This window comes from Pleurodeles waltl, chromosome 5, assembly GCF_031143425.1.
Source record: "Pleurodeles waltl isolate 20211129_DDA chromosome 5, aPleWal1.hap1.20221129, whole genome shotgun sequence".
Taxonomy (NCBI): domain Eukaryota; kingdom Metazoa; phylum Chordata; class Amphibia; order Caudata; family Salamandridae; genus Pleurodeles; species Pleurodeles waltl.
The window spans coordinates 230,779,538-230,801,183 of NC_090444.1; the positions used below are offsets into that span (position 1 = coordinate 230,779,538).

The following is a 21,646-nucleotide window of genomic DNA, read 5'->3' on the forward strand; positions in this document are numbered from 1 at the left end:
AGTGTGCAAAGGCTACCGGGGTGGAACCACTTCCTCTTTGACTAAGCCTTCTACTGCAAAAGACACTCAAGGGGAGATCTGAGGAGAAAAAGAAACATTGACACCATCTCTCCCAGCATCACTCCTGTTTAATTGTCTCTGCTGTAGTTCTGCTGCAACTTGCTTTCTGTCGAGGACCACTCTGGTTTCAAGGTTGATGTTGGTGCTGGTAGCAAGACCATCTTTGAAATCGAAGTATGCTCTTTTGTTTTGTGATTTGATGACTCGTATTCACCATCGAAATGGTTGCTTTGAGAAGATTGACATAGCAGTCAGCATCATCACTTGCTTCATCTTCAAAGTGCAACTAGTTATTTCACCATCTCCTTTTCTGGTACTTCTTCATCCATCATTTACTGTTGTTTCAGGTGTGCCTTTTTCAGGCACCTTTACACCCCCTTGAATTGCTTTCAGTTCCAATTTCTAATAAGCCAGTTACGGTGCAAAAACATGTTTTATTACTTAAGCCAGGAAAATGCTACTCCAACCTGAGCTACCATTCAACGTTTGGAATGTTGCAACTTCGGAAATCCTTACTTCACCTGTGCATGCCAATATTGAGCAACCGTACAGATGCAAAAGCAGATCATTACAATCTCTTTCCGAATATGTTACTCATTAACACTTCTCCTTTTCCTCCTATATAAACATCTCCACCTGGTCCCTTTTAGGCTTTTCAGGGGTCGCTGGTACTGTAGAACGCGTTGCTTCTTCTTTTGCAGCTTTTTGAAGCAGGAGACTGGCCCTTAGGGGTGGGGCCAAGTCAGTTTGTCTCCGTCTCTTCTCTGCAGTGTTGTCAGCTCAGCAGTCCTTCTTTTCTTGAGGTCGTCAGGAATCTAAATCTCTTGGTTCAGGGAGCCCTTAAATACAATATTTAGGGGCATTTTTAGGGTTAGAGGGCAGTCGCCAATGGCTACTGTCCCTGAGGGTGGCTACACACTCCTTCTGCCCACTCACTTTGGGGAGGGGGCACATTCCTATCCCTATTGGTCGTATTCCTCCAAAGCAAGATGGAGGATTTCTGAAGAAGGGGGTCACCTCAAATCTGGACACCTTAGGGGTTGTCCTGGCTGAGGGGGTGACTCCTCCTTGTTTTTCCTAATTATCCCTCTGGACTTGCTGCCAAAAGTGGGGGCTTGTCCGGGGGACCGGCCATCTACACTGGCTGGAGTGCCCTGGGGCACTGTAACACGAGGCCTGAGCCTCACCACCAGGTGTTACAGTTCCTGCAGGGGGAGGTGTGAAGCACCTCCACCCAGGACAGGCTTTGTTTCTGACCACAGAGTGCACAAAGGCACTCACCCCATGAGGTCAGAAACTCATCTGGAAGTGGAAGGCTGGCATAGACCGGTCAGTCCTAAACTACCAGGCTGGCTGACATACAGAAGCATCTCTAAGATGCCCTTCATGTGCATTTTTTAATAAATCCCACAGTGGCATCAGTGTTTGATTTATTGTGCTGAGATGTTTGATACCCAACTTCCCAGTATTCAGTTTAGCCATTATGGTGCTGTGGAGTTTATATTGACAAACTCCCAGACAATATACTTAATATGGCTGCACTGCACTTACAATGTCCAAGAATGGACTTAGACACTGTATGGGCATATTGCTCATGCAGCTAATCCCTCACCTCTCGTATAGTGCACCCTGCCTTAGGGCTGTAAGGCCTGCTAGAGGGGTGACTTACCTATGCCACAGATAGTGGTTTGTGGGCATGGCACCCTGAGAGGAGTGTCATGTCGACTTTGTCTTTTCTCCCCAGTAGCACACTCAAGCTGCAAGGCAGAATGCATGTACTGAGTGAGGGGTCCCTTAGGGTGGCATAATACATGCAGCAGCCCTTAGGACCTGCCCTGTGTGCCAGGGCTGTGCCAATTGGGTAATCAAGGTACAGTTTTTGGGAAAGAACACTGTGCTGGGGCCTAGTTAGCAGGGTCCCAGAAAACTTCCAGTCACAGCTGACATCAACACTAGGCAAAAAGTGAGGGGTTAACCATGCCAACAGTGGCATTTTCCTACAATCCCACACTGGCATCAGTGTGGGTTCATTGTGCTGAGAAGTGTGATATCAAACTTACCAGTATTCAGTGAAGCCATTATGGTGGAGTTTGTGTTTGACAAACTCCCAGACCATATACTCTTTATGGCTACACTGCACTTACAATGTCTAAGAATTGGCTTAGACACTGTAGGGGCATACTGCTCATGCAGCTATGCCTTCACCCGTGGTATAGTGCACCATGCCTTAGGGCTTTAAGCCCTGCTGTAGGGGTGACTTAACTATGCCACAGGTAATGGTTTGTGGGCATGGCACCATGAGAGGAGTGCCATGTCAACTTTCTTTTCCGCCCACCAGCACACACAAGCTGTAAGGTAGTATGCATGTACTGAGTGAGGGGTCCCTTAGGGTGGCATAATACATGCTGCAGCCCTTAGAGACCTTCCCTGGCCACAAGACCCTTGATAACAGCAGTACCATTTAGAAGGGACTTAACTGTGTGCTAGGGCTGTGCCAATTGTGGAAACAAAGGTACAGTTTTAGGGAAAGAACACTGGTGCTGTGGCCTCGTTAGCAGGATCCCAGCACACTTTCAAAGTTGGCATCAACACTAGGTAAAAAGTGTGCGTGCGTGGGGGGGGGGATAGTAACCTGTAATGAAAGCCTTGCAGTTTGATGCTCTAATAGTTTGTACTTAGGGTGTCGTAAGCGGAGTCATGATGACTCACTATGACATCAACCGTATGCCCACAATGCCCCAATACGTGATGACTATTTTAGATTATTTCTTTTTTGTTCGCTGGTGGATTTGAAAGTAGAAGGGGGAAGAGCACAATAGTAGCACGCAACAGAAAGGTTAGCAGGAATTTTTTTGGCAGGAGTCTTAGTATTATAGAAGATATGAAATAAAGTGTGCAAGTCAACGAAGGGAATAGTTGCACAAAGAGGAAAAGCAAGAAATAGCCTTTGAGAAGAGAGAGTTGTGTTATAACTTGTAGGGCTCAAGGGATCGGCACCAAATGGTTTGATCATTTTAGTATATGGATGAGTTCCATCTCTGAGACAGTGGTGAGGATGGTGAGATTGGAGACTAATATTGTGTGAGATAGTGAGTGAGTAGGTGTGAAGCAGGGAGCAGGTATAGTCTGAACTAGTGTGCAAAAACGTAGTGTGCGGCGTGCATCAGACAGGAGGGGGCCCGTGATGTCTAGGTTCGGGTCTAAGGCCACGTTCATATCTCCGACTTTGACAGTAAGGCTGATGGGCATCTGGTTAATAGCGTGTTAAGTGTGGAGAAACTTGTCGAGTTCCGGAGGAGGGGCATATATACTGAGTAGGCTGATATTATGGCTGTCTACCCTGCCTGTTAAGGCTACGAACCTCCCCTGTGGGTCTAGCCATTTCTGCTGCAGCACTAGGGGATAGTTGTGGTGTAAGAGTATCGCCACCCCTCTGGCTCCACGTGTGTACCCTGAATGATATACCTAGTCAAAGCCATATCAGGCCAGGAATGGGCATGTGGATCCCATCAAATATGTCTCCTGGAGAAGTAGGATTTAGGGGCAGAGGCGCTGCGCATGGCGCTGCACAGCTGTCCTTTTCATTTTGTCAAGGAGTCCACTAGTGGGTGCCATGTGGCATTGAGGAGAGGGGTGCTTCCCACCGCTACTCGTGGCGCTGGGGACACAGGACATTTACCAGAGTAGGCCATTGTGAGGGTGGATCCTGTGTATACGTAGTGCCCTAGAGACCTGTGTATATCTTTCCACCTGTGACATCAAGGCGTAAAGGGTATAAGACAAACAATAATATAACAATTCAATCGTGCACTGATGAGTCCCTCCCAGCTCCCCCCCTCCCTATACTTCGCCTCCCAACTTGAGGAAGCATCTGTCGCTCCGAAAAACCCCAACAAAACCAAAAGAAGGGTGAGATGAGTCTCTGGCGTGGAGTGGTGGACCCCTCCAGCGGGTCGGATCTCATGTGCACGTTACTGGTGGACCCATGCAGGACCCGTTGTCATCTTGCAAGTTAGTCAAATAAGTGGGGTTTGGCTCAGTCTTCACTCAAGGGAGGTGTCCCTCTGCCTCGGGCGTGACTGGGAAGGTTGGGGTCCTCCCCCAGGAATTGTCGGGCCCTCCGGGACTGGCACCTTCTGTGACAGGACCCTGCCCGAAAAGCCCCAGGGCGACTGGGCTCTCCCGGTGCCATTTTGGATGTACTGGCTGGCACTCGCTTGGGGGACAAGAGGGCCCCCATCACGCCCCCCTGAAGTGGTTGCTCCTCCATCGCCCATTCCCAGGCCACCTCCGGCATATCTTAGAAGTGTCTTACCGGCATGCAGTACCTTAAGGCGAGCTGGGAAGAGGAGCATGTATTTCAAATGCAGAGCCCTCAGCTTTTGTTTGAACTGTTCTTAGAAGTGCCGTTTGGTCTGAACCTCCTGAGAGCAGTCTAGAAAGATCAAGTTCTTCACATTTTGATATCGGAGCTCTGGCCTCACATAGGATGGCGTCCCGGTCTCTGTAATTGAGGAAGTGAGCAATAAATGCCCTAGGTGGTGCTCCAGGTGGTGGCCTAGCAGAGAGAAGCCTGTGTGCGAGTTCAATGGCGAACCAAGGGGACAGTCTGGCAGGGGGCACCCATGATTTAAGCCACGTCTCCAGAAACGCGACAGGACCTCGGTCGTCTCTGGGAATCCCACAAAGCACTGGTTATTCCATCTTGAACGGTTTTCTGCATCATTTGCGCGCTTTTGCAGCTTGTGGGTGCGAGTTGGTCTTAAGGTCGTGAACCTCGTCTTCCACTGTAGATATGTGTGTTTGTCTCGATGAGTCACGCTGAGGCATTTTTAAGGTCCTGTCGTAGCCAATCCATGTCTACTCTCATCCCTTCGATTTTGTTTTCAACCACTGTCTGGGAGGTATGTATGGCTCGTAGGATCATGTTGGTGTCCCCATTGTCCTCTTCTGCCTGGGCAGGGGCTCCTGAGGCGTCAGCCCTGGGGTGCCCACCCGAGGCATATGTTTAATGATGTGAGTTTGGGAGGAGGACGGCTTCGCCTGTTTGTCCTTCCCCATGATGCTGGGAAGATTGGTGATAGGTACAGTATATTTCGTGGAGCCCTATCGGGGCCTCCAGGAGGTCCAGTCCTGTGGTGGATCGGCCCTTAAGGCAGTGCTGCTATCAGTACCCGGGGAGCGGATCGCCAGTGAGCGAGGACCAGTGGGCAAGCCCCACAGTACTCCCCAGGTATGCCCCTGGGCCTTTGAGTGCCCCTTGGACACGGGGCAGGTGCGCCGTCCACCACCAGGCCCAGAGGCTTCCAGGAGGTATCCCGTGGTCCTGAGCTCCTATCTGCCTGTGTCTCAGGGTCCTCAGCAAGCCGCTCACCGCGTCTGTATGAGGCCTCAGCCTCAGGCGCTTTGTCTCCTCCAAAGCCCAAAGCCTCCGACTTAGGAGAGACCCGGATTGAGGGCCCAGTCTTATATTGTGGTCCCCTGTCGCGGCCAGAGTCCGGCCTCCCCCAGGGGGCTCTGCCATTCAAAGGCCCCGCCCCCAGCACCTCCGCTCGAGGCCCAAGGAAATCAGCAGCACCCCAGATCAGGAAGTCCAGGGGGCCACCACCACCAGTCCACGGATTTCCAGGGCTCAGGCGGAGGCAGGGCCGACACCGTCAGGGCCTTCATGCCTGGCTCCGCCCCTCTTCCCGGCAGGATTGGGCAGTGTCACTACTGCTCTGGGCCACGTCAGAAGGCGGGCTAATGTGTGGAGCTAGACCGCTGTCTGGGTCCCGGAGCTCCAGACTCCTCACCGTCCAGTCAGTTTGTGCAGGGCCTCAGGGTCGCACCTCCCAGCGACAGCTAAGGCCTAGCTGGCATCTGCCATCTTGTTTTCCCAGCAGTCCGGGTCCTGCTGCGGCTCGGGTCTTATGGCCAGCAGGCCTTACAGCCCTAGGGAAGGGTGCACTGTACCACAGGTAGGAGCATAGCTGCATGAGCAATATGCCCCTACAGTGTGTAAGTCCATTCTTAGACATTGTAAGTGCAGTGCAGCCATATTGAGTATATGGTCTGGGAGTTTGTCATTGCAAACTCCACAGCTCCATAATGGCTTCTTTGAATACTGGTAAGTTTGGTATCAAACTTCTCAGCACAATAAATCCCCACTGATGCCAGTGTTGGATTTATCGAAAAATGCACACAGAGGGCACCTTAGAGATGCCCCCTGTATGTTAGCCAAACTGCTATTGTAGGACTGACCGGTCTGTGCCAGCCTGCCACTTTCAGAGAAGTTTCTGACCAGATGGGATGAGTGCCTTTGTGCGCAGAAACAGAGCCTGTCCTGGGTGGAGGTGATTCACACCTCCTCTCTGCAGGAACTGTAACACCTGGCGGTGAGCCTCAAAGGCCCCAGCCTCAAGTTACAGTGCCGCAGGGCACTCCAGCTAGTGGAGATGCCCGCCTGCCCCCCCTGTGACCCCCCCCCCACCAGATAAAGCCCCACTTTTGGTGGCAAGTCCAGTGGGAAAATTAGGGATAACAGGGAGGAGTGACTACCCCAGCCATGACCACTCCTAGGGTGCCCAGAGCTGAGGTGACCCCTTCTCTGCAGAATCTTCCATCTTGGTTTGTAGGACAGGGATCAATAGAGATAGGAATGTGCCCCCTTCCCAAAGGAAGTAGACTCGAAGGTGTAGCCACCCTCAGGGCCAGTAGCCATTGGCTACTGCCCTCTGATCCCTAAAACACCCCGAAATCTAGGATTTAAGGGCCTCCTTGAACCCAGCTCACCAGATTCCTGGCGACCTATAACGAAGAAGAAGGACTGCTAAGCTGAAACCCCCCAGCAGAGAAGAAGAAAGACATCTGCTTTGGCTCCAGCCCTACCTGCCAGTCTCCTGCTTCAAAGAACCTGCGAAAAGACTAGCGACACATCCAGTGGGACCAGTGACCTCTGCCAACTTCAGAGGACTGCCCTGCACCTCAAAAGACCAAGGACAGCGGCTCTGTCAGAAGAAAACTTACAAGCAAGGACTCTCACCTCACTCTGGGTGCGTGAGTCATGATCCCTTTGCACCTGACGCCCACAGTCCGTGTCCAGGTGGTCCATCCAGCTAGAGGGTCCCCAGGCGATTGCTAGCAAGTTCCCTGCCTGAGGTCACCTCTCCACGACGATTCCTGCAGAGGGAATCCTGAGTACTCCCCTGACCGCGAAGCTCTGAATGAAGATATCCGACGCATAAGGACACACTGCACCCACAGCCCCCAAGCCTTGGAGAAACCGACCCCTGCTGCATTAACGTCCAGCAGGCGGCCCTCATCCCTGTCCCACCGTTGGTGTGCCTGCCACACCCCCTGGACCTCGCCTGCAGCCTCTGCGTGACCCCCGGGGTCTCCTCATAGACCAGCATGGGAAAACTGACGTCCTGTTTGCACCCTGCACCGGCTGCTCGTGTGTCGCTGAGGATGTGTGTTTGGTGCCTACTTGTGGCCCCTCCAGTGCTCCTGCAAACCCCTCTGGTCTGCCCGCGGTTACTTACCCGCAGGCAATCCTGATTCCGAGTACCCCCTGTCTCCCTTGGGAGCCCATGTTAAATTTCATCAACTTTGACCTTTCACCCGACTGGCACCGTGTTGCTGGTGGTGGGTGTTTGGGGTTAACTTGAGCCCCCTCCGGTGGACTTCCTAAAACCCGGAGATCTAACGTTTCTTCCCCCTAGGAACTGTTCTGAAAATGTTAGTCTCCATTTTCAAAACAGATTATTGCCAATAATTCAAAAATTGTGCACCTATTTCAAACAAAGTACTGTTGATACCTGTGTGAAATACAAATCTTTTTTTTATAGTACTTACCTGCAACTTTAATCTTGTGGTTCTAAAAATAAATTAAGAAAATATATTTATGCTATATAAAACCATTTGTCTGGAGTCAAGTCATTGAGTGCGTGTGTCATCTATTTTCTGTGTGCATACAACAAATGCTTTGCACTGCCCTCTGATGAGGCTAACTGCCCGAACACACTACCACAGAGAGAGCATTAGTATTATCTACTTTAGCCTCTGGGGAACCCCTGGACTCCGTGCACACTATATCTCACTTTGATATAGTTTATGCAGAGCCAGCTTCCTCCACAAACATTTGGATTTTGCACTAGTGCAAATGTCTTTTTAATTCATTTTTGTTATAAGCATATGTTGCTGAAAACTTTAACTGCACTGATATAAGATTGCACTGTCGCATGCGTGAGTGGTCTCTGGGATTTTGCTGACAGAGGTCCAAACGGCACTGTGATGAAACCAGGATGGTGTTAGCTGCACCAAGACAGCAGTGAGAGGAAAAGTGGTGTAAGAACGACTTAAATTTATCTGAGCGACTAGCAAATCGTTAAGGCCCGCACTGTAGTCGGTTGTTTACTACCCACTGTAGTACAGGAGAGATAACCACGCCTCAGGCGTCTTTGGAAATACAGTATGCGTTTGCCGATGGGAATGCTTCATGTTCTTCTCGCGTTGGAGTGTCATGCCTTTTCAGTCTCAGTAAAGGAGGCCTTCTGATGAAGACATTAGTTGCAGATTCTTCACATTTTGAATATTCCCCCTAGCCTCATGCTGGATCAGGCTACTTTTAAGCAGTACCTCTGTACACGGGTAGGGGGCCCTGTGCCGATCTGACATGTTGAGCTCTCGTGTGCTGACGTCAGCTTCTTTTTTTTTTTTTGCACACCACCAGACGTGCATCTCTTGAAAAATTGTGCAAAAGACAAGTTTCCTCACAAAAAAACAGGGTTTAAGCCATATAATGGCTGTTACAAAGAAATTGCCTGGGGTCTAGCTATGGCATTCAGGCCTGCAGTGAGTGCTTATCGATGAGCCCGAAGGCCATACGAGACCTCAAGGCAAAACTGTACATCACCAAGCACCGTAAGTCTCAGTGATGAGATTGGTCCAAAGTAGAAAGTTTGGTCCAATTCAAAATTATAACGTTGCTGAAGTTGTTCCAGTAATCGGTCTTCCTCTCGATCCAAATCTTGGGGTAAGCCGAGTTAAAAAATGCAAGAAATCTTTGCAGGACTTGACTCCTTCCCGCCACTCACTCTTCCCTCAGAAGCTCTATTTATTCCACTTGATCTGCCTCCACAAAGACAAATGAACACTCTGCATACCCTGGGAGGCATGGATTCGGTTAGCTATTATGATGCAGCTGATGAGATTAAACAACCTTATCACGTGGAGAATTTTTATGATGACTTGGAGGAGACTAGTGGCCTAATGCTTCCCTTGAGTCCGGTCTCCTCTCACCCGCTGGCTCTGCCACTGAGGAGAGTGCTTCCTTTGCCATGGTTATGCGTAGGCAGCTGAAGTTCTTGACCTTCAGCTAAACATTTTGGAGGTCAAAACTAATGTAGTTACAGACATTTGTCAGTAGGGGCTCACAACTTCTTAGCCTCTTCTACTCTTTAACAAGGCCCTAATGTACTTTTTGTTTGGTGCATTGGCCAAACCTTGCAGCCCCTCCAAATTGCACAATGCCACGAGCTTACCCTGAGCAACCCTGCATTTTTATCTCTGCATCCCCCACCTGGAAGATTGGTGGTGCAAGCAAGACGAATCCCAACACATTCCCAATGAGTCCCCCAGTAGGGAGTCAAAGCTAGTGGAGACTTTCACAAAGAGCATTTTCTTATCCTCCAGCTTGGAGTTCAGGTCAGTGAATGCCAGCTCTCTACCGGAGTGCTAATCTCATGCCTTTTGGGACTCTGGTGGAATTCCTCCCAGGTGTCCCTCACGATCTCTGAGCATTTAGCATACAGGGCATACAGCCCTTACAGGACAGTTAAGACGCAGCCAAGTTCACAGTTTGTTGTGCCTTTGAAACCACTGATTCCTTGGGGCAGGAAATTGGTACCAGTATTTCCATTCGCCACCACCCTCAACTGTAGTTCACTGGCTTTTCAGGCAATGTCCAATTTTTCCTCATGGACATGCTGTTCAGCAGGATTCACCTGTTTTAAACTCTCCTCTAAAGGAGTTCAAGGAAAGCAGGGCCACTGAATCCTCCTTGGGCTTATCTGCCCCACCTCGCCAGCCACATTAGCTGTTCCCTGAATAGCTTTTGCAGAGGTACCCCAGACCATCAGACAATCAAATTCCAACACAGCAATCAGCAGTTACGTGGCCATGTTGACAACCGTGGTCAAGATCAGTGGGCCACCCAGATCGCTACGCCTCCCCACCCTGTGAAGCCCCACCTGCATGCCCATTTTTAATGCTCTTGGTGGAGTACATCCATCCAGCAGAAGAGGGGAGCCTGATTCTTGCTGAGATGGCAGACCATAACATCAGACAGGTGGTCCCTGCAAATCGTGCAGAAAGGCTATGCCTTAACTTTACATTCTGCTCCACTGCACCTTCCACTGTGGCCCGCCTGCCCTCGTGACTGACAGAGGATCATCTTTGTTATGTGGCTGGGTGGTGTTCAACTTTTAGGACGCCTATTGCCCTATACCCACCCTGCAGGACAATTGGGGCAACCTGTTTTTCGTGGTGGGACAGGAGCATTTTCATTTTGCTGTGCTCCCCTTTAGTCTCACCAGTGCCCCTTGAGTGCTCACAAAGGTCATGGTTGGAGGTCTGGGATTCCAGCCTTCACCTACCTTGATGACTGGCCTTTGAAGGCAGCCTCGCCCAAGGCTGTTGCCAAATCACATCCAAACTACAGTGAACCTCCTGTTTTCTTTGAGGTTCACTATCCTATTGCCAAAGTCACACCTGGCTCCTTTTCAGACTCTCCTGTTCATCAGGCCCATTTTTGGACATGGTTAGATTTTGTGTCTTCCCCTTGCAAAAAGTGTCTAGTACATGCAGGCTATGATACCAGTCTTTCAGCCTCGGTCCTGGATTTCAGTGAGGTAAACTCGGAGACTGCTGACCACCTGCATCCTGCTGGTTTAGCGCACCACATGCGGGTTCAGTAGTGGGACCTGACATCTTGGTGGCCCCAAAATCAACCTCTCCAACCACGTTCACATTTCAGAGGAGTCTGTGAAAGATCTGCAGTTGTGGTTGCTTGGCGAGATTGGATCAGGAGCAGACCTCTCTCCCCTTCTCACCAGTATCTGACAGTGGTGAACCATGCATTGCTTCTGGGTTGGCATGACTGTCTGGAAGAGGTAGAGATGAGAGGCCTCTTGGCGAGTCCTGGCTTCCTATCTCCCTTCTTGATCTGAAGGCCATCTGCTTGGCATTGAAAGCCTGCCTTCCATCCATCAAGGGAGGGCAGGTACACGTACTTATGGAAAAAATACACCTCCATGTAGTACTGCAACAAACAGGTCAGGGTGGGGTCACGGACCTTGTAAGGAAATTCCTTCCTTGGCAAGGTTACCCCCTGACTTTTTACCCTTTGTTGATGCCAGTTATGATTGAAAGGGCGCTGGGACCCTGCTAACCAGGCCCCAGCACCAGTGTTCTTTCCCTAAACTGTACCTTTGTTCCCACAATCGGCACAGCCCTGGCACACAGATAAGTCCCTGGTAAATGGTACCCCTGGTACCAAGGGCCCGGTGGCCAGGGAAGGTCTCTAAGGGCTGCAGCATGTATTATGCCACCCTGGGGACCCCGCACATGCACACTGCCTCACAGCGTGTGTGTGCTGGTAGGGAGAAAATCACTAAGTTGACATGGCACTCTCCTCAGGATGCCAGGCCCACCTTTTACTGCCTGTGGCATAGGTGAGTCACCCCTCTAGCAGGCCTTACAACCCTAAGGCAGGGTGCACTATACCACAGGTGAGGGCATAGTTGCATGAGCACTATGCCCCTACAGTGTCCAAGCAAAACCTTAGACATTGTAAGTGCAGGGTAGCCATAAAGAGTCTGTCAATTACGAACTCCAAAGTTCCATAATGGCTACACTGAAATCTGTGAAGTTTAGTATCAAACTTCTCAGCACAATAAATGCACACTGATGCCATTATGGGATTTATTGTAAAATACACCCAGAAGGCATCTTAGAGATGCCCCTTGAATATCAGTCCGACTCCTAGTGCTAGGCTGACCAGTTTCTGCCAGCCTGCCACAACCAGATGAGTTTCTGGCCACATGGGGTGAGTGCCTTGGCCACTCTGTGGCCAGGAACAAAGCCTGTACTGGGTGGAGGTGCTTCTCACCTCCCCTTGCAGGAACAGTAACACCTGGCGGTGAGCCTCAAAGGCTCATGCTTTTTGTTACAGCACCCCAGGGCATTCCGGCTAGGGGACATGCCTGCCCCTCCAGCCACTGCTCCCACTTTGGGTGGCAAGGCTGGAGGAGATAATGAGGAAAACAAGGAGGAGCCACCCACCAGTCAGGATAGCCCCTAAGGTGCCCTGAGCTGAGGTGACCCCCTACCTTTAGAAATCCTCCATCTTGAGTTTGGAGGATTCCCTCAATAGGGATGTGCCCCTCTCCCCTCAGGGAGGAGGCACGAAGAGGGTGTAGCCACCCTCCAGGGCAGTAGCCATTGGCTACTGCCCCCCCAGACCTAAACACACCCCTGAAATTTGTATTTAGGGGTGACCCTGAACCCAAGAAATCAGATTCCTGCAACCTACAACAAGAAGTACTGCTGATCTGAAAGCCCAGCAGAGACGATGGAGACGACAGTTGACTTGGCCCCAGACTGACTGTGTAAATGCTTTACTTACCCGAGAAACTTAACCAAACGTACCTCCCCCAGGAACTGTTGATTTTTGCACTGTGTCCACTTTTAAAATAGCTTATTGCCATTTTAACCTAAACTGTGTGTACTACTGTTTTAAATCAAAGTTCTCTACTTACCTGTGTGAAGTACCTTGCATTTTATGTACTTACCTCAAATCTTGAATCTTGTGGTTCTAAAATAAATTAAGAAAATACATTTTTCTTTATAAGAACTATTGGCCTGGAGTTAAGTCTTTGAGTGTGTGTTCCTCATTTATTGCCTGTGTGTGTACACCAAATGCTTAACACTACCCTCTGATAATCCCATTGCTCGACCACACTACCACAAAATAGAGCATTAGTATTATCTAATTTGCCACTATCAAAATCTAAGGGGAAGCCTTGGACTCTGTGCACACTATCGCTCACTTTGAGATAGTATATACAGGACCAACTTCCTACAGACCTTGTGCTAGGAGGCCTTGCACTTCAAGAAATACCTAGACCACCAAGGTATCTTCCTTGTAGTGAACCACCTGGCAGGGTTATTGAATTGCAGGGTGGATGAACTCAGCCTTTAGCACCTAGCAGATCACAAATGGCAGTTAGATCCGTGAGTGACTCAAGCTCTGTTCGCAAATGGGGAGAACCATGGTTCGATCTGTTCTCCACCGCCAAGAATGCACAATATCAGTACTTTTATGCGTTGAAGTTTCCAAGACTCCTGTCGCTGAGAGACTCCTTAAACCTTGAATAGAATTCAGGACTCCTGTATGCCTTTCTGCCAGTACTGCTCTTGCCCAGAGTTCTCCAGAAGATCAGGACTGACAAGACACAAGTCATCCTAGTGGCATTGGACTAAGTGCAGAGAGTAATGTATCCAGAACTGCTGTGCCTGAGAATCTGTCCTCCGATGAGGCTGACCCTCTTGGATGATCCGCTGTTGCAGCACCAGGGCAGGGATCTGCACCCGGGCCGTCACAATCTCCTCCTTCATGCTTGGCTATTGAGTGGAGACAGTTCACCATCTTCGACCTTCCTCCTGAAGTGGTTAATATCATTGTGGCAGCTAGGCGTTCCCTCGACAAACTGTGTACACCCGTCTTTGGAACTAATTTGTGACTTCCTTCAGGCAAAGTTATGTCATTTTTGCAAATTTCTCCCTACCCCGGCAAGGCCTTGCTCTGGGCTCAGTTAAAGGGTACTTTTCAGCCCTTTTTGCAGTTACCGCACAGCTCTCTTTGTTTAAGCCTCAGTTTGTTTTGTGCTTTTTGAAAGGTTTACATTTGTTTCCTCTCGTTCCCCTGTCATGCCACAGTGGAACCATAACTAGATCTTAAAATTTCTGATGTGCATTCCAGAGCTCCTCACTCTCGAGACAGTGTTCCTTGTCTCCATGACATTGGCCTGGCATGTGAGTGAGCTTCAAGCTCTCTGTCATCCTGTCGTAAACCACTTTGTTCCTGGACAAACTGGTTTTGTAGAAGTGTATGTCCTTGTTGTTTAAAGTTGTGACGCCATTCTAAGCCAATCAAAACATCACCTTACTGGCGTCCTGTGCGTGTCCTCACTCCTCTGAGGAGGAGAGATTTCCATTGCATGAACCCCAAAAGAGTGCTGAGCTTTTACATAGATAATACCAAAGAGGACCAGGTGAATGATCAACTGTTCCGGAGGGTTTCTGGAGTGAAGAAAGGCAAGGGTGTGCAGAAGAAAACCAACTCCTACTGGATCAAGCACTTAAATATCTGCAACGCATTGGCTAGAAAGCAGCCTCCAAAAAGACTTCATGCTTGTTGTAGGGAGCTGGCTCTCTATATAGTGTACTAAAATGAGGTATGCTGTGAAGGGAGTCCAGTGGATCCCCAACTTGATATTGCAGAAGTAATAGTAGATAGGACTGATGCTCTATTTTGTGGCAGTGTGGGCGAGCAGTTAGGCTTATTAGAGGGTAGTGCTAGGCATTTGTTGTACTCAGAGAGCCGATAAGTGAGACACACACTCAATTAATAAATCCGAGACCAATTTAGAACATAACATTTCTTTTTATATAAGTTTCAAACCCAAGAATTTTGTAATCAGGTAAGTAGACTTGTAAGCATAACTATTTTGCAGTTTCAAAAATAGACTGTACAATTTTCAGCATTCTCTCAAAGTTATCTTATGGTGGAAAAACAATGTTCAGCAAACACAGGCTTAACTTTAACTTTCAAAGCCAATCTCAAGGAGCTAAGGTAAGTACTGGGCACTGATCAGAACAACATCAACAGGTCACACTGGGTGGCCCTGGGGCGGACGGGTGCAGAGGTGCAGTAAGGCATTGGGTACCCAATGGTTTCCTACGGGGGATTGACCCTGTGACAAACAGGTTGCAGGCTCTGGCTGGGTAGTTAGTCAGGGACAATAAACAGGTAGGTAGACTTGGAGTGCTCAGGGACGTAGGCGCACCTTGGGTTCTCTTCTCCTCTGCCAAGGGGCGAGGGATACAGAGGTGTCTTTAGACTTTGGGTTTTCACGTCTGGGAGCACTCTCTGTCTGTGGGGGCCCTGCGTGTTGAGATTGCAGGTTTCGTGGGGGTTCTGGAAAGGGTGAAACCAAGATGGACTCGAGCTCTTAAGAGCCTGGGTACGTTGTTGGCACCGATGACCCTCCTTAGGTGGGGGTCAAGTGTCATGGGTGCAGTGGTTGCTGTAGCTGTCAGGTTTTCTCTCTATGCAAGCCTCTGGGAGAGTGGGCCTGCGTGCAGAGGCTGCAGGCGTCTCGAGATAGTCCAAGATGGATGAGACCACACTGGACCCAGTCTCTGGGCAGCTGGGGACATCCGTTGGCTTCCCCTCAGGTTGTGGACTTGGGTGCAGTGGTCACTTCTGGTGTCAGGGTCTCCATCAGCTTCAGAGTCTTTTTTTGGAGTTTCTTGTTTGCAGGGGAAGCCCGGTGCCCATGGGAGACTTGAGTCTTTGTTGAAGGCTGGATGAGTTCACTTCTTGTGCAGGATCCCTTCGAGGTCAACAGGTAGGCCTGAGGGTCAAATGCTTCTCCAACTATTCTTTGTCTGGGTCTTCTTAGGTTGTCGAAATCTGAGTTCTTCAGTTCAGGGGTGTAGGAAGTTGGCTCTGTATATACTATCTCAAAGTGAGAGACCGTGTGCACAGAGTCCAAGTGTTCCCCTTAGAGGTAAGATAGTGGCAAAATTAGATCATTCTAATGCTCTATTTTGTGGTAGTGTGGTCGAGCAGTAGGCTTATCAGAGGGTAGTGTTAAGCATTTGTTGTACACACATGGGCAATAAATGAGAAGCACACACTCAAAGACTTATTCCAGGCCAATAGTTTAAAAAAATATATATTTTCTTGATTGATTTTAGAACCGCAAGATAAATAGACAGTTTTAGTTAATATGGCAATAAGCTATTTTAAAAGTGGACACAGTGCAAAAATCAACAGTTCCTGGGGGAAGTAAGTATTGGTTAGTTTTTCAGGTAAGTAAGGCACTTTCGAGTTCCAAGTTCCTGGGCACAGGCAGCCCACCGTTGGGGGTTCAAGGCAACCCCAAAGCCACAGCACCAGCAACAAGGGGCCGGTCAAGTGCAGAAGTCAAAGGAGGGCCCAAAACACATAGGCGCCTATGAAGAATAGGGGTGCTCCGATCCTAATCTGCTTACAGGTAAGTACCTGTGTCCTCGTGGAGCAGAACAGGGGTTTTTGTTGTGCACTGGTGGGGGGGGGGGGGGCACAAGCCCACAAAACACACCCTCAGCGGCACAGGGGCGGCCGGGTGCAGTAGGCAAATAGGCGTCAGGTTTGCTATTGAAAGCAATGGAGGGACCCGGGAGTCACTTAGGCGATGCAGGCAGGGCACAGGGGGGGCTTCTCGGGCCAGCCACCAATTGGGCTAGAATGAGGGCCGCCTGCTGGTCACTCCTGCACTAGTAGGTGGTTCCTCTCGGTCCTGGGGGCTGTGGGTGCAGTGCTTGGTCCAGGCGTTGGGTTCCTTTGTTACCAGGCAGTCGCTGTCAGGGGGAGCCTCTGGATTCTCTCTGCAGGAGTCTCAGTGGGGGTGCAGGGGGGTTGACTCAGGGTGTCCACGTCGTCGTAGTCACCTGGGAGTCCTCTCTGCAGTGTTGGTTCTCCTGAACTCGAGCCGGGGGCATCTGGTGCAGAGTGTGAAGTCTCACGCTTCCGGCTGGAAGAGAGAGTTCTTTAAAAGTTGTTTCTTGGTTGCAAAGTTGTTGCAGGTTTTGGACAGTGCCACTGTTCTCTGGAGTTTCTTGGTCCTTTGGGTCAGGGCAGTCCTCTGAGGTCACTGGTTCCTGTCGGATGCATCACTGTGTAGGTTCTTTGAGTCTGGAGACAGGCCAGTAGGGCTGGGGCCAAGTCAGTTGTCGTCTCAGTCGTCTCTGCAGGGCTTTCAGGTCAGCAGTCTTTCTTGTTGTAGGTTGCAGGAATCTGACTTCCTGGGTTCTGGGGTGCCCCGAAATACTAAATTTAGGGGTGTATTCAGGTCAGGAGGGAAGTAGCCAATGGCTACTGTCCTGGAGGCTGGCTACACCCACTTTGTGCCTCCTCCCTGAGGGGAGGGGGGCACATTCTTAATCCAATTGGGGGAATCCTCCAATCATAAGATGGAGGATTTCTAAAGGCAGGGGTCACCTCAGCTCAGGACACCTTAGGGGCTGTCCTGACTGGTAGGTGACTCCTCTTTACATTTCTCATTATCTCCTCCAGCCTTGCCGCCAAAAGCGAGGGCAGTGGCCGGAGGGGCGGCCATCTCCACTAGCTGGGATGCCCAGGGGTGCCATAACAAAAGGCATGGGCCTTGGAGGCTCACCACCAGGTGTTCTAGTTTCTGCACAGGAGGTGAGAAGCACCTCCATCCAGTACAGGCTTTGTTCCTGGCCACAGAGTGACAAAAGCACTCTCCCCATGTGGCCAGCAACTTGTCTGGTTGTGGCAGACTGGCAGAAACTGGTGAGCCTGGCACTAGGAGTCGGACTGGTATTCAGGGGGCATCGCTAAGATGCCCTCTGGGTGCATTTTACAATAATTTCCACACTGGCATTAGTTTGCATTTATTGTGCTCAGAAATTTGATACCAAACTTCCCATATTTCAGTGTAGCCATTATGGAACTGTGGAGTTCGTATTTGACAAACTCCCAGACCATATACTCTTTACGGCTACCCTGCACTTACAATGTCTAAGGTTTTGCTTAGACACTGCAGGGGCGTAGTGCTCATGCACATATACCCTCACCTGTTGTATAGTGCACCCTGCCTTAGGGCTGTAAGGCCTGCTAGAGGGGTGACTTACCTATGCCACAGGCAGTGTGAGGTGGGCATGGCACTCTGAGTGGAGTGCCATGTCGACTTAGTCATTTTCTCCCCACCAGCACACATAAGCTGTAAGGTAGTGTGCATGTGCTGAGTGAGGGGTCCCCAGGGTGGCATAAGACATGCTGCAGCCCTTAGAGACCTTCCTTGGCATCGGGGCCCTTGGTACTGGGGTACCAGTTACAAGAGACTTACCTGAGTGCCAGGGTTGTGCCAATTGTGGAGACAAAGGTACAGTTTAGGGATAGAACACTGATGTTGGGGCCTGGTTAGCAGGGTCCCAGCACACTTTCAATCATAACTGACATCAACAAAAGGCAAAAAGTCAGGGGGTAACCATGCCAAGGAGGCATTTCTTCACAAGGGGTTCCACCTAAATATTCAATTTAGGGGCTTTACAGGAAGTGCCAAGCAGCAGCCAGTGGCTGACCACCTTTAGGGTGACTACACCCTTCTGATGACCACTTCCCCTGGGAAGTGGGTACAACCCTAACCCTAGTGGCCTAATTCCTTCCAAGCAAGATGGAGAAATTTGAAAAGTAGTGTCCACTTCAGCTCGTCCAGGGGTGGAGCTGGCACGAAGTGGGGTCATGATAGGGAGGTTAGTCATCTCCACCATCTGGAGTGACCTGGTTCGTATTACGAAGGTGTCAAGGCCTCTGAAGCTTTCTGTCCTGGAATGTCCATCCTGCTTTGGAGAAGAGGTCAAACCTCTTCACAGAGCAGGCCTTTGTCACAGGCCCTTGAGAGCGCTGGCTCTTACCTTGGTAGGCCAGAAACAAGTCTGTGGTGGCTGAACTGGTCAGGACTAGTCAGATTCCCACTAGTAGCTTATATGTTTTCCGGGGGCACCTCTAAAGTGCCCTCTGTGTGCATTTTTTTTTAAATAAATCCATCACTGGAGTCAGTGAGGGTTTATTACTAGAGAAGTCATTGCTGGTTCACTTCTGGTTGTGATGCTTTTAGATATGCTTACATTGATGCAATGCTTCCACCTGCAAGCACTTCAGGATTAAATTGCTGCAGAAATGTTGATACTCAGACTTCTGCTCTGCTTCGTAGTGCTTGAAGATGTGTAATCTGTGCAAAGAAACTATATCTGACAGAAAAGGCATAACTGAAGGTACAGTCCTTGTGCTCCTTCAGGCGTTCTTCCTTTATTTTAAGATAACCTACTCTATTTTTGCTTTTTTCCAGATATATTATTATCATAATGTGAAATGCAGACAGGAGATGTTTGACAAAGATATACTGATGCTTCAGGTAAAAAATATGTATTTATTCCGGTCTGTGTATATATTTTTTTCTCTGAAAACGATTATACATTTAGATAAATTACTATTCATGGTAGCTAAAAATGCAATATTCAAATGTAGTCATTTGCTGTCAATAAGTGATTTCAGGCTGCTTCTACACTCTAAATTTTGGTTTTACATTACCTAATAAGTCTGATATATAAATGTCATTGTTTTCAGTAGCACTAGGCACATTCCTTTCAGAGAACAGTGATAGGGTTAGGCTGTTAGTAGCTATAAAATAATGAAGTACAAGGTGCAATACGCAATGATTTGAATTATGAGTAACACTTCACGAGGTAGGGAAAACAAAGTATGTGGCTAGATTGGGTCTACACAGGATATTTGTTTGAGGGCAAAGGTTATATTGAAGTGACATATTGCACCCAAGTTCTTTAGAGGAAGGACAAAACATGATTCCAAGAGTACTAACAGAGAGGATGATGTCACAATATCCTCTGCCTACCATAGCTTCAAAACTCTGTTTTAGAGCCAGCTAAGCCAAGGCATTTATTTCATTATCCTGCAAAGACATGAGCCAAGCAGTTTGTAACATATGAGGCATCAGTGTTGCTTTCATGCTGGTAATCAAGCTGGATATTAGCTGTGTGCATAGGAGTCTTCAAATAGAGTTGTGTACTATCAGCAAATTGGGGAATTGTGATGCTATTATGAGTAGGTAGAGCCTCACGTTGGTCCATGTAGAGGTTTAAAATAGCAGGAGACAAGATGGCGACTTGAGGCACAAAGCAGGTGTTAGGAATCTTCTAGGATGTTACAATGCCCATGTGAGCAAACTGTTGTCAGTTGCATATGTCCAGAGAACCAATGAATAACATTGCTGGTAAATTCCATTCAAGTCCTTTGAGTGTTGCTGATGTTTGGATGTTTTATATTGTTGAAAGTGGCTGAAAGGTCCAGCAAAAACCAGCAGGCAGGGGTCATCTTCACCTGTGGTTAAGTGCTTGTCACCTGTGATGTGTAATGTGACTTTCTCTGCTTCACTGTGAATCCAGCACTAGACTACCAGAGATTTTCGAGATTTACCAGAATCCAGCACTAGGTGGGCAGAGATATCCAATAGATGCCATATGTATTAAAAATAAAATATGTGGAAACCTTTCTGGCATTCGCCAAATCCCTCTCTCCTAGGGGGGAAAAATACCTTTCTGTCTCTCTTGAATGATATAAAGGCCACTAAGCTTCGGAGGATTGTTTGTAAAATTAAACAGCAATGGGTGCCTCTGGGCTTTACCAAACATCTGTTTTTCAGTGCCTTCCCCATACTGTCCTTTTCAGACGACTTGAAATTGCCACTGGACTCCAGGTTGTGAGTCGACAAAATAGTAACTGCATAGGTAACTGGGTGTTCGGTGGCATGTGTAGCTGCAGATACACATGCTGTGCATAGTCCGCCGTCTGGTGTTGGGTCGGAGTGTTACAAGTTGTTTTTTCTTCGAAGAAGTCTTTTCGAGTCACGAGACCGAGGGACTCCTCCTCCTTTGTTTCCATTGCGCATGGGCGTCGACTCCATCTTAGATTGTTTTTTTTCCGCCATCGGGTTCGGACGTGTTCCTTTTCGCTCCGTGTTTCGGGACGGAAAGATAGTCATAACTTCGGAAAACTACGTCGGTATTGTTTCGTTCAGTATCGGGTTAGATTAGAATCGACACCGAATCCTGAAGAGCTCCGGAAGCCCTTCGGGGTAATTTCGATCCCCCGTCGGGGCCTGGTCGGCCCGACCGCGTGCAACATCGACACTGATGGAACGGACCCCGTTCCGATTCTGTCCTAAATGCCACAGTAAATATCCCTATACAGACCAACATTTGGTCTGTAACTTGTGCCTGTCACCCGAGCACAAGGAAGAAACGTGTGAGGCCTGTCGAGCGTTTCGGTCGAGAAAAACGCTCCGTGACCGAAGAGCCAGACGGTTGCAGATGGCGTCCACGCCGACAGGACAACGAGGGTTCGAGGAACAGGGAGAAGAAGAAGAAGCCTTCTCCATCCATGAATCGGACTCGGAAGAATTCGACGTCGAAGAAACCATGAGTATGACGTCGAAGCAAGCACCACACGGTAAAACAGACAAAGCCCAGGGGACGCCACTGCCAACAGGCCATGGCTCAACCCATAAAGTAGGTGACTGTCCATCGGCACCGAAAAAAGGCGAACTGGTGCCGAGGTCGTCCGACTCGGGTCGAGACACAGGCACGCAGCAATCTCGGGACCGAGAAAGTGCTGCAGAAAAGGGTCGACACCGAGACAGCATCACCGAGGCTGCTCGGCACAGAGACAGCT

The 21,646-nt window shown here is 49.3% G+C and overlaps 1 protein-coding gene across 3 annotated transcripts in view; it reads left to right on the forward strand.

The window, feature by feature from the left end:
• The window catches only part of UBR2 (ubiquitin protein ligase E3 component n-recognin 2), a 1,248,744-nt gene that overhangs the window by 465,879 nt on the left and 761,219 nt on the right, over positions 1 to 21,646 (forward strand). For all 3 annotated transcript variants that reach the window (XM_069233963.1, XM_069233965.1, XM_069233964.1), the window contains exon 18: positions 19,248 to 19,313. In XM_069233963.1, the coding sequence (XP_069090064.1) occupies positions 19,248 to 19,313 (66 nt within the window). The remainder of the gene's footprint in view (positions 1 to 19,247; positions 19,314 to 21,646) is intronic.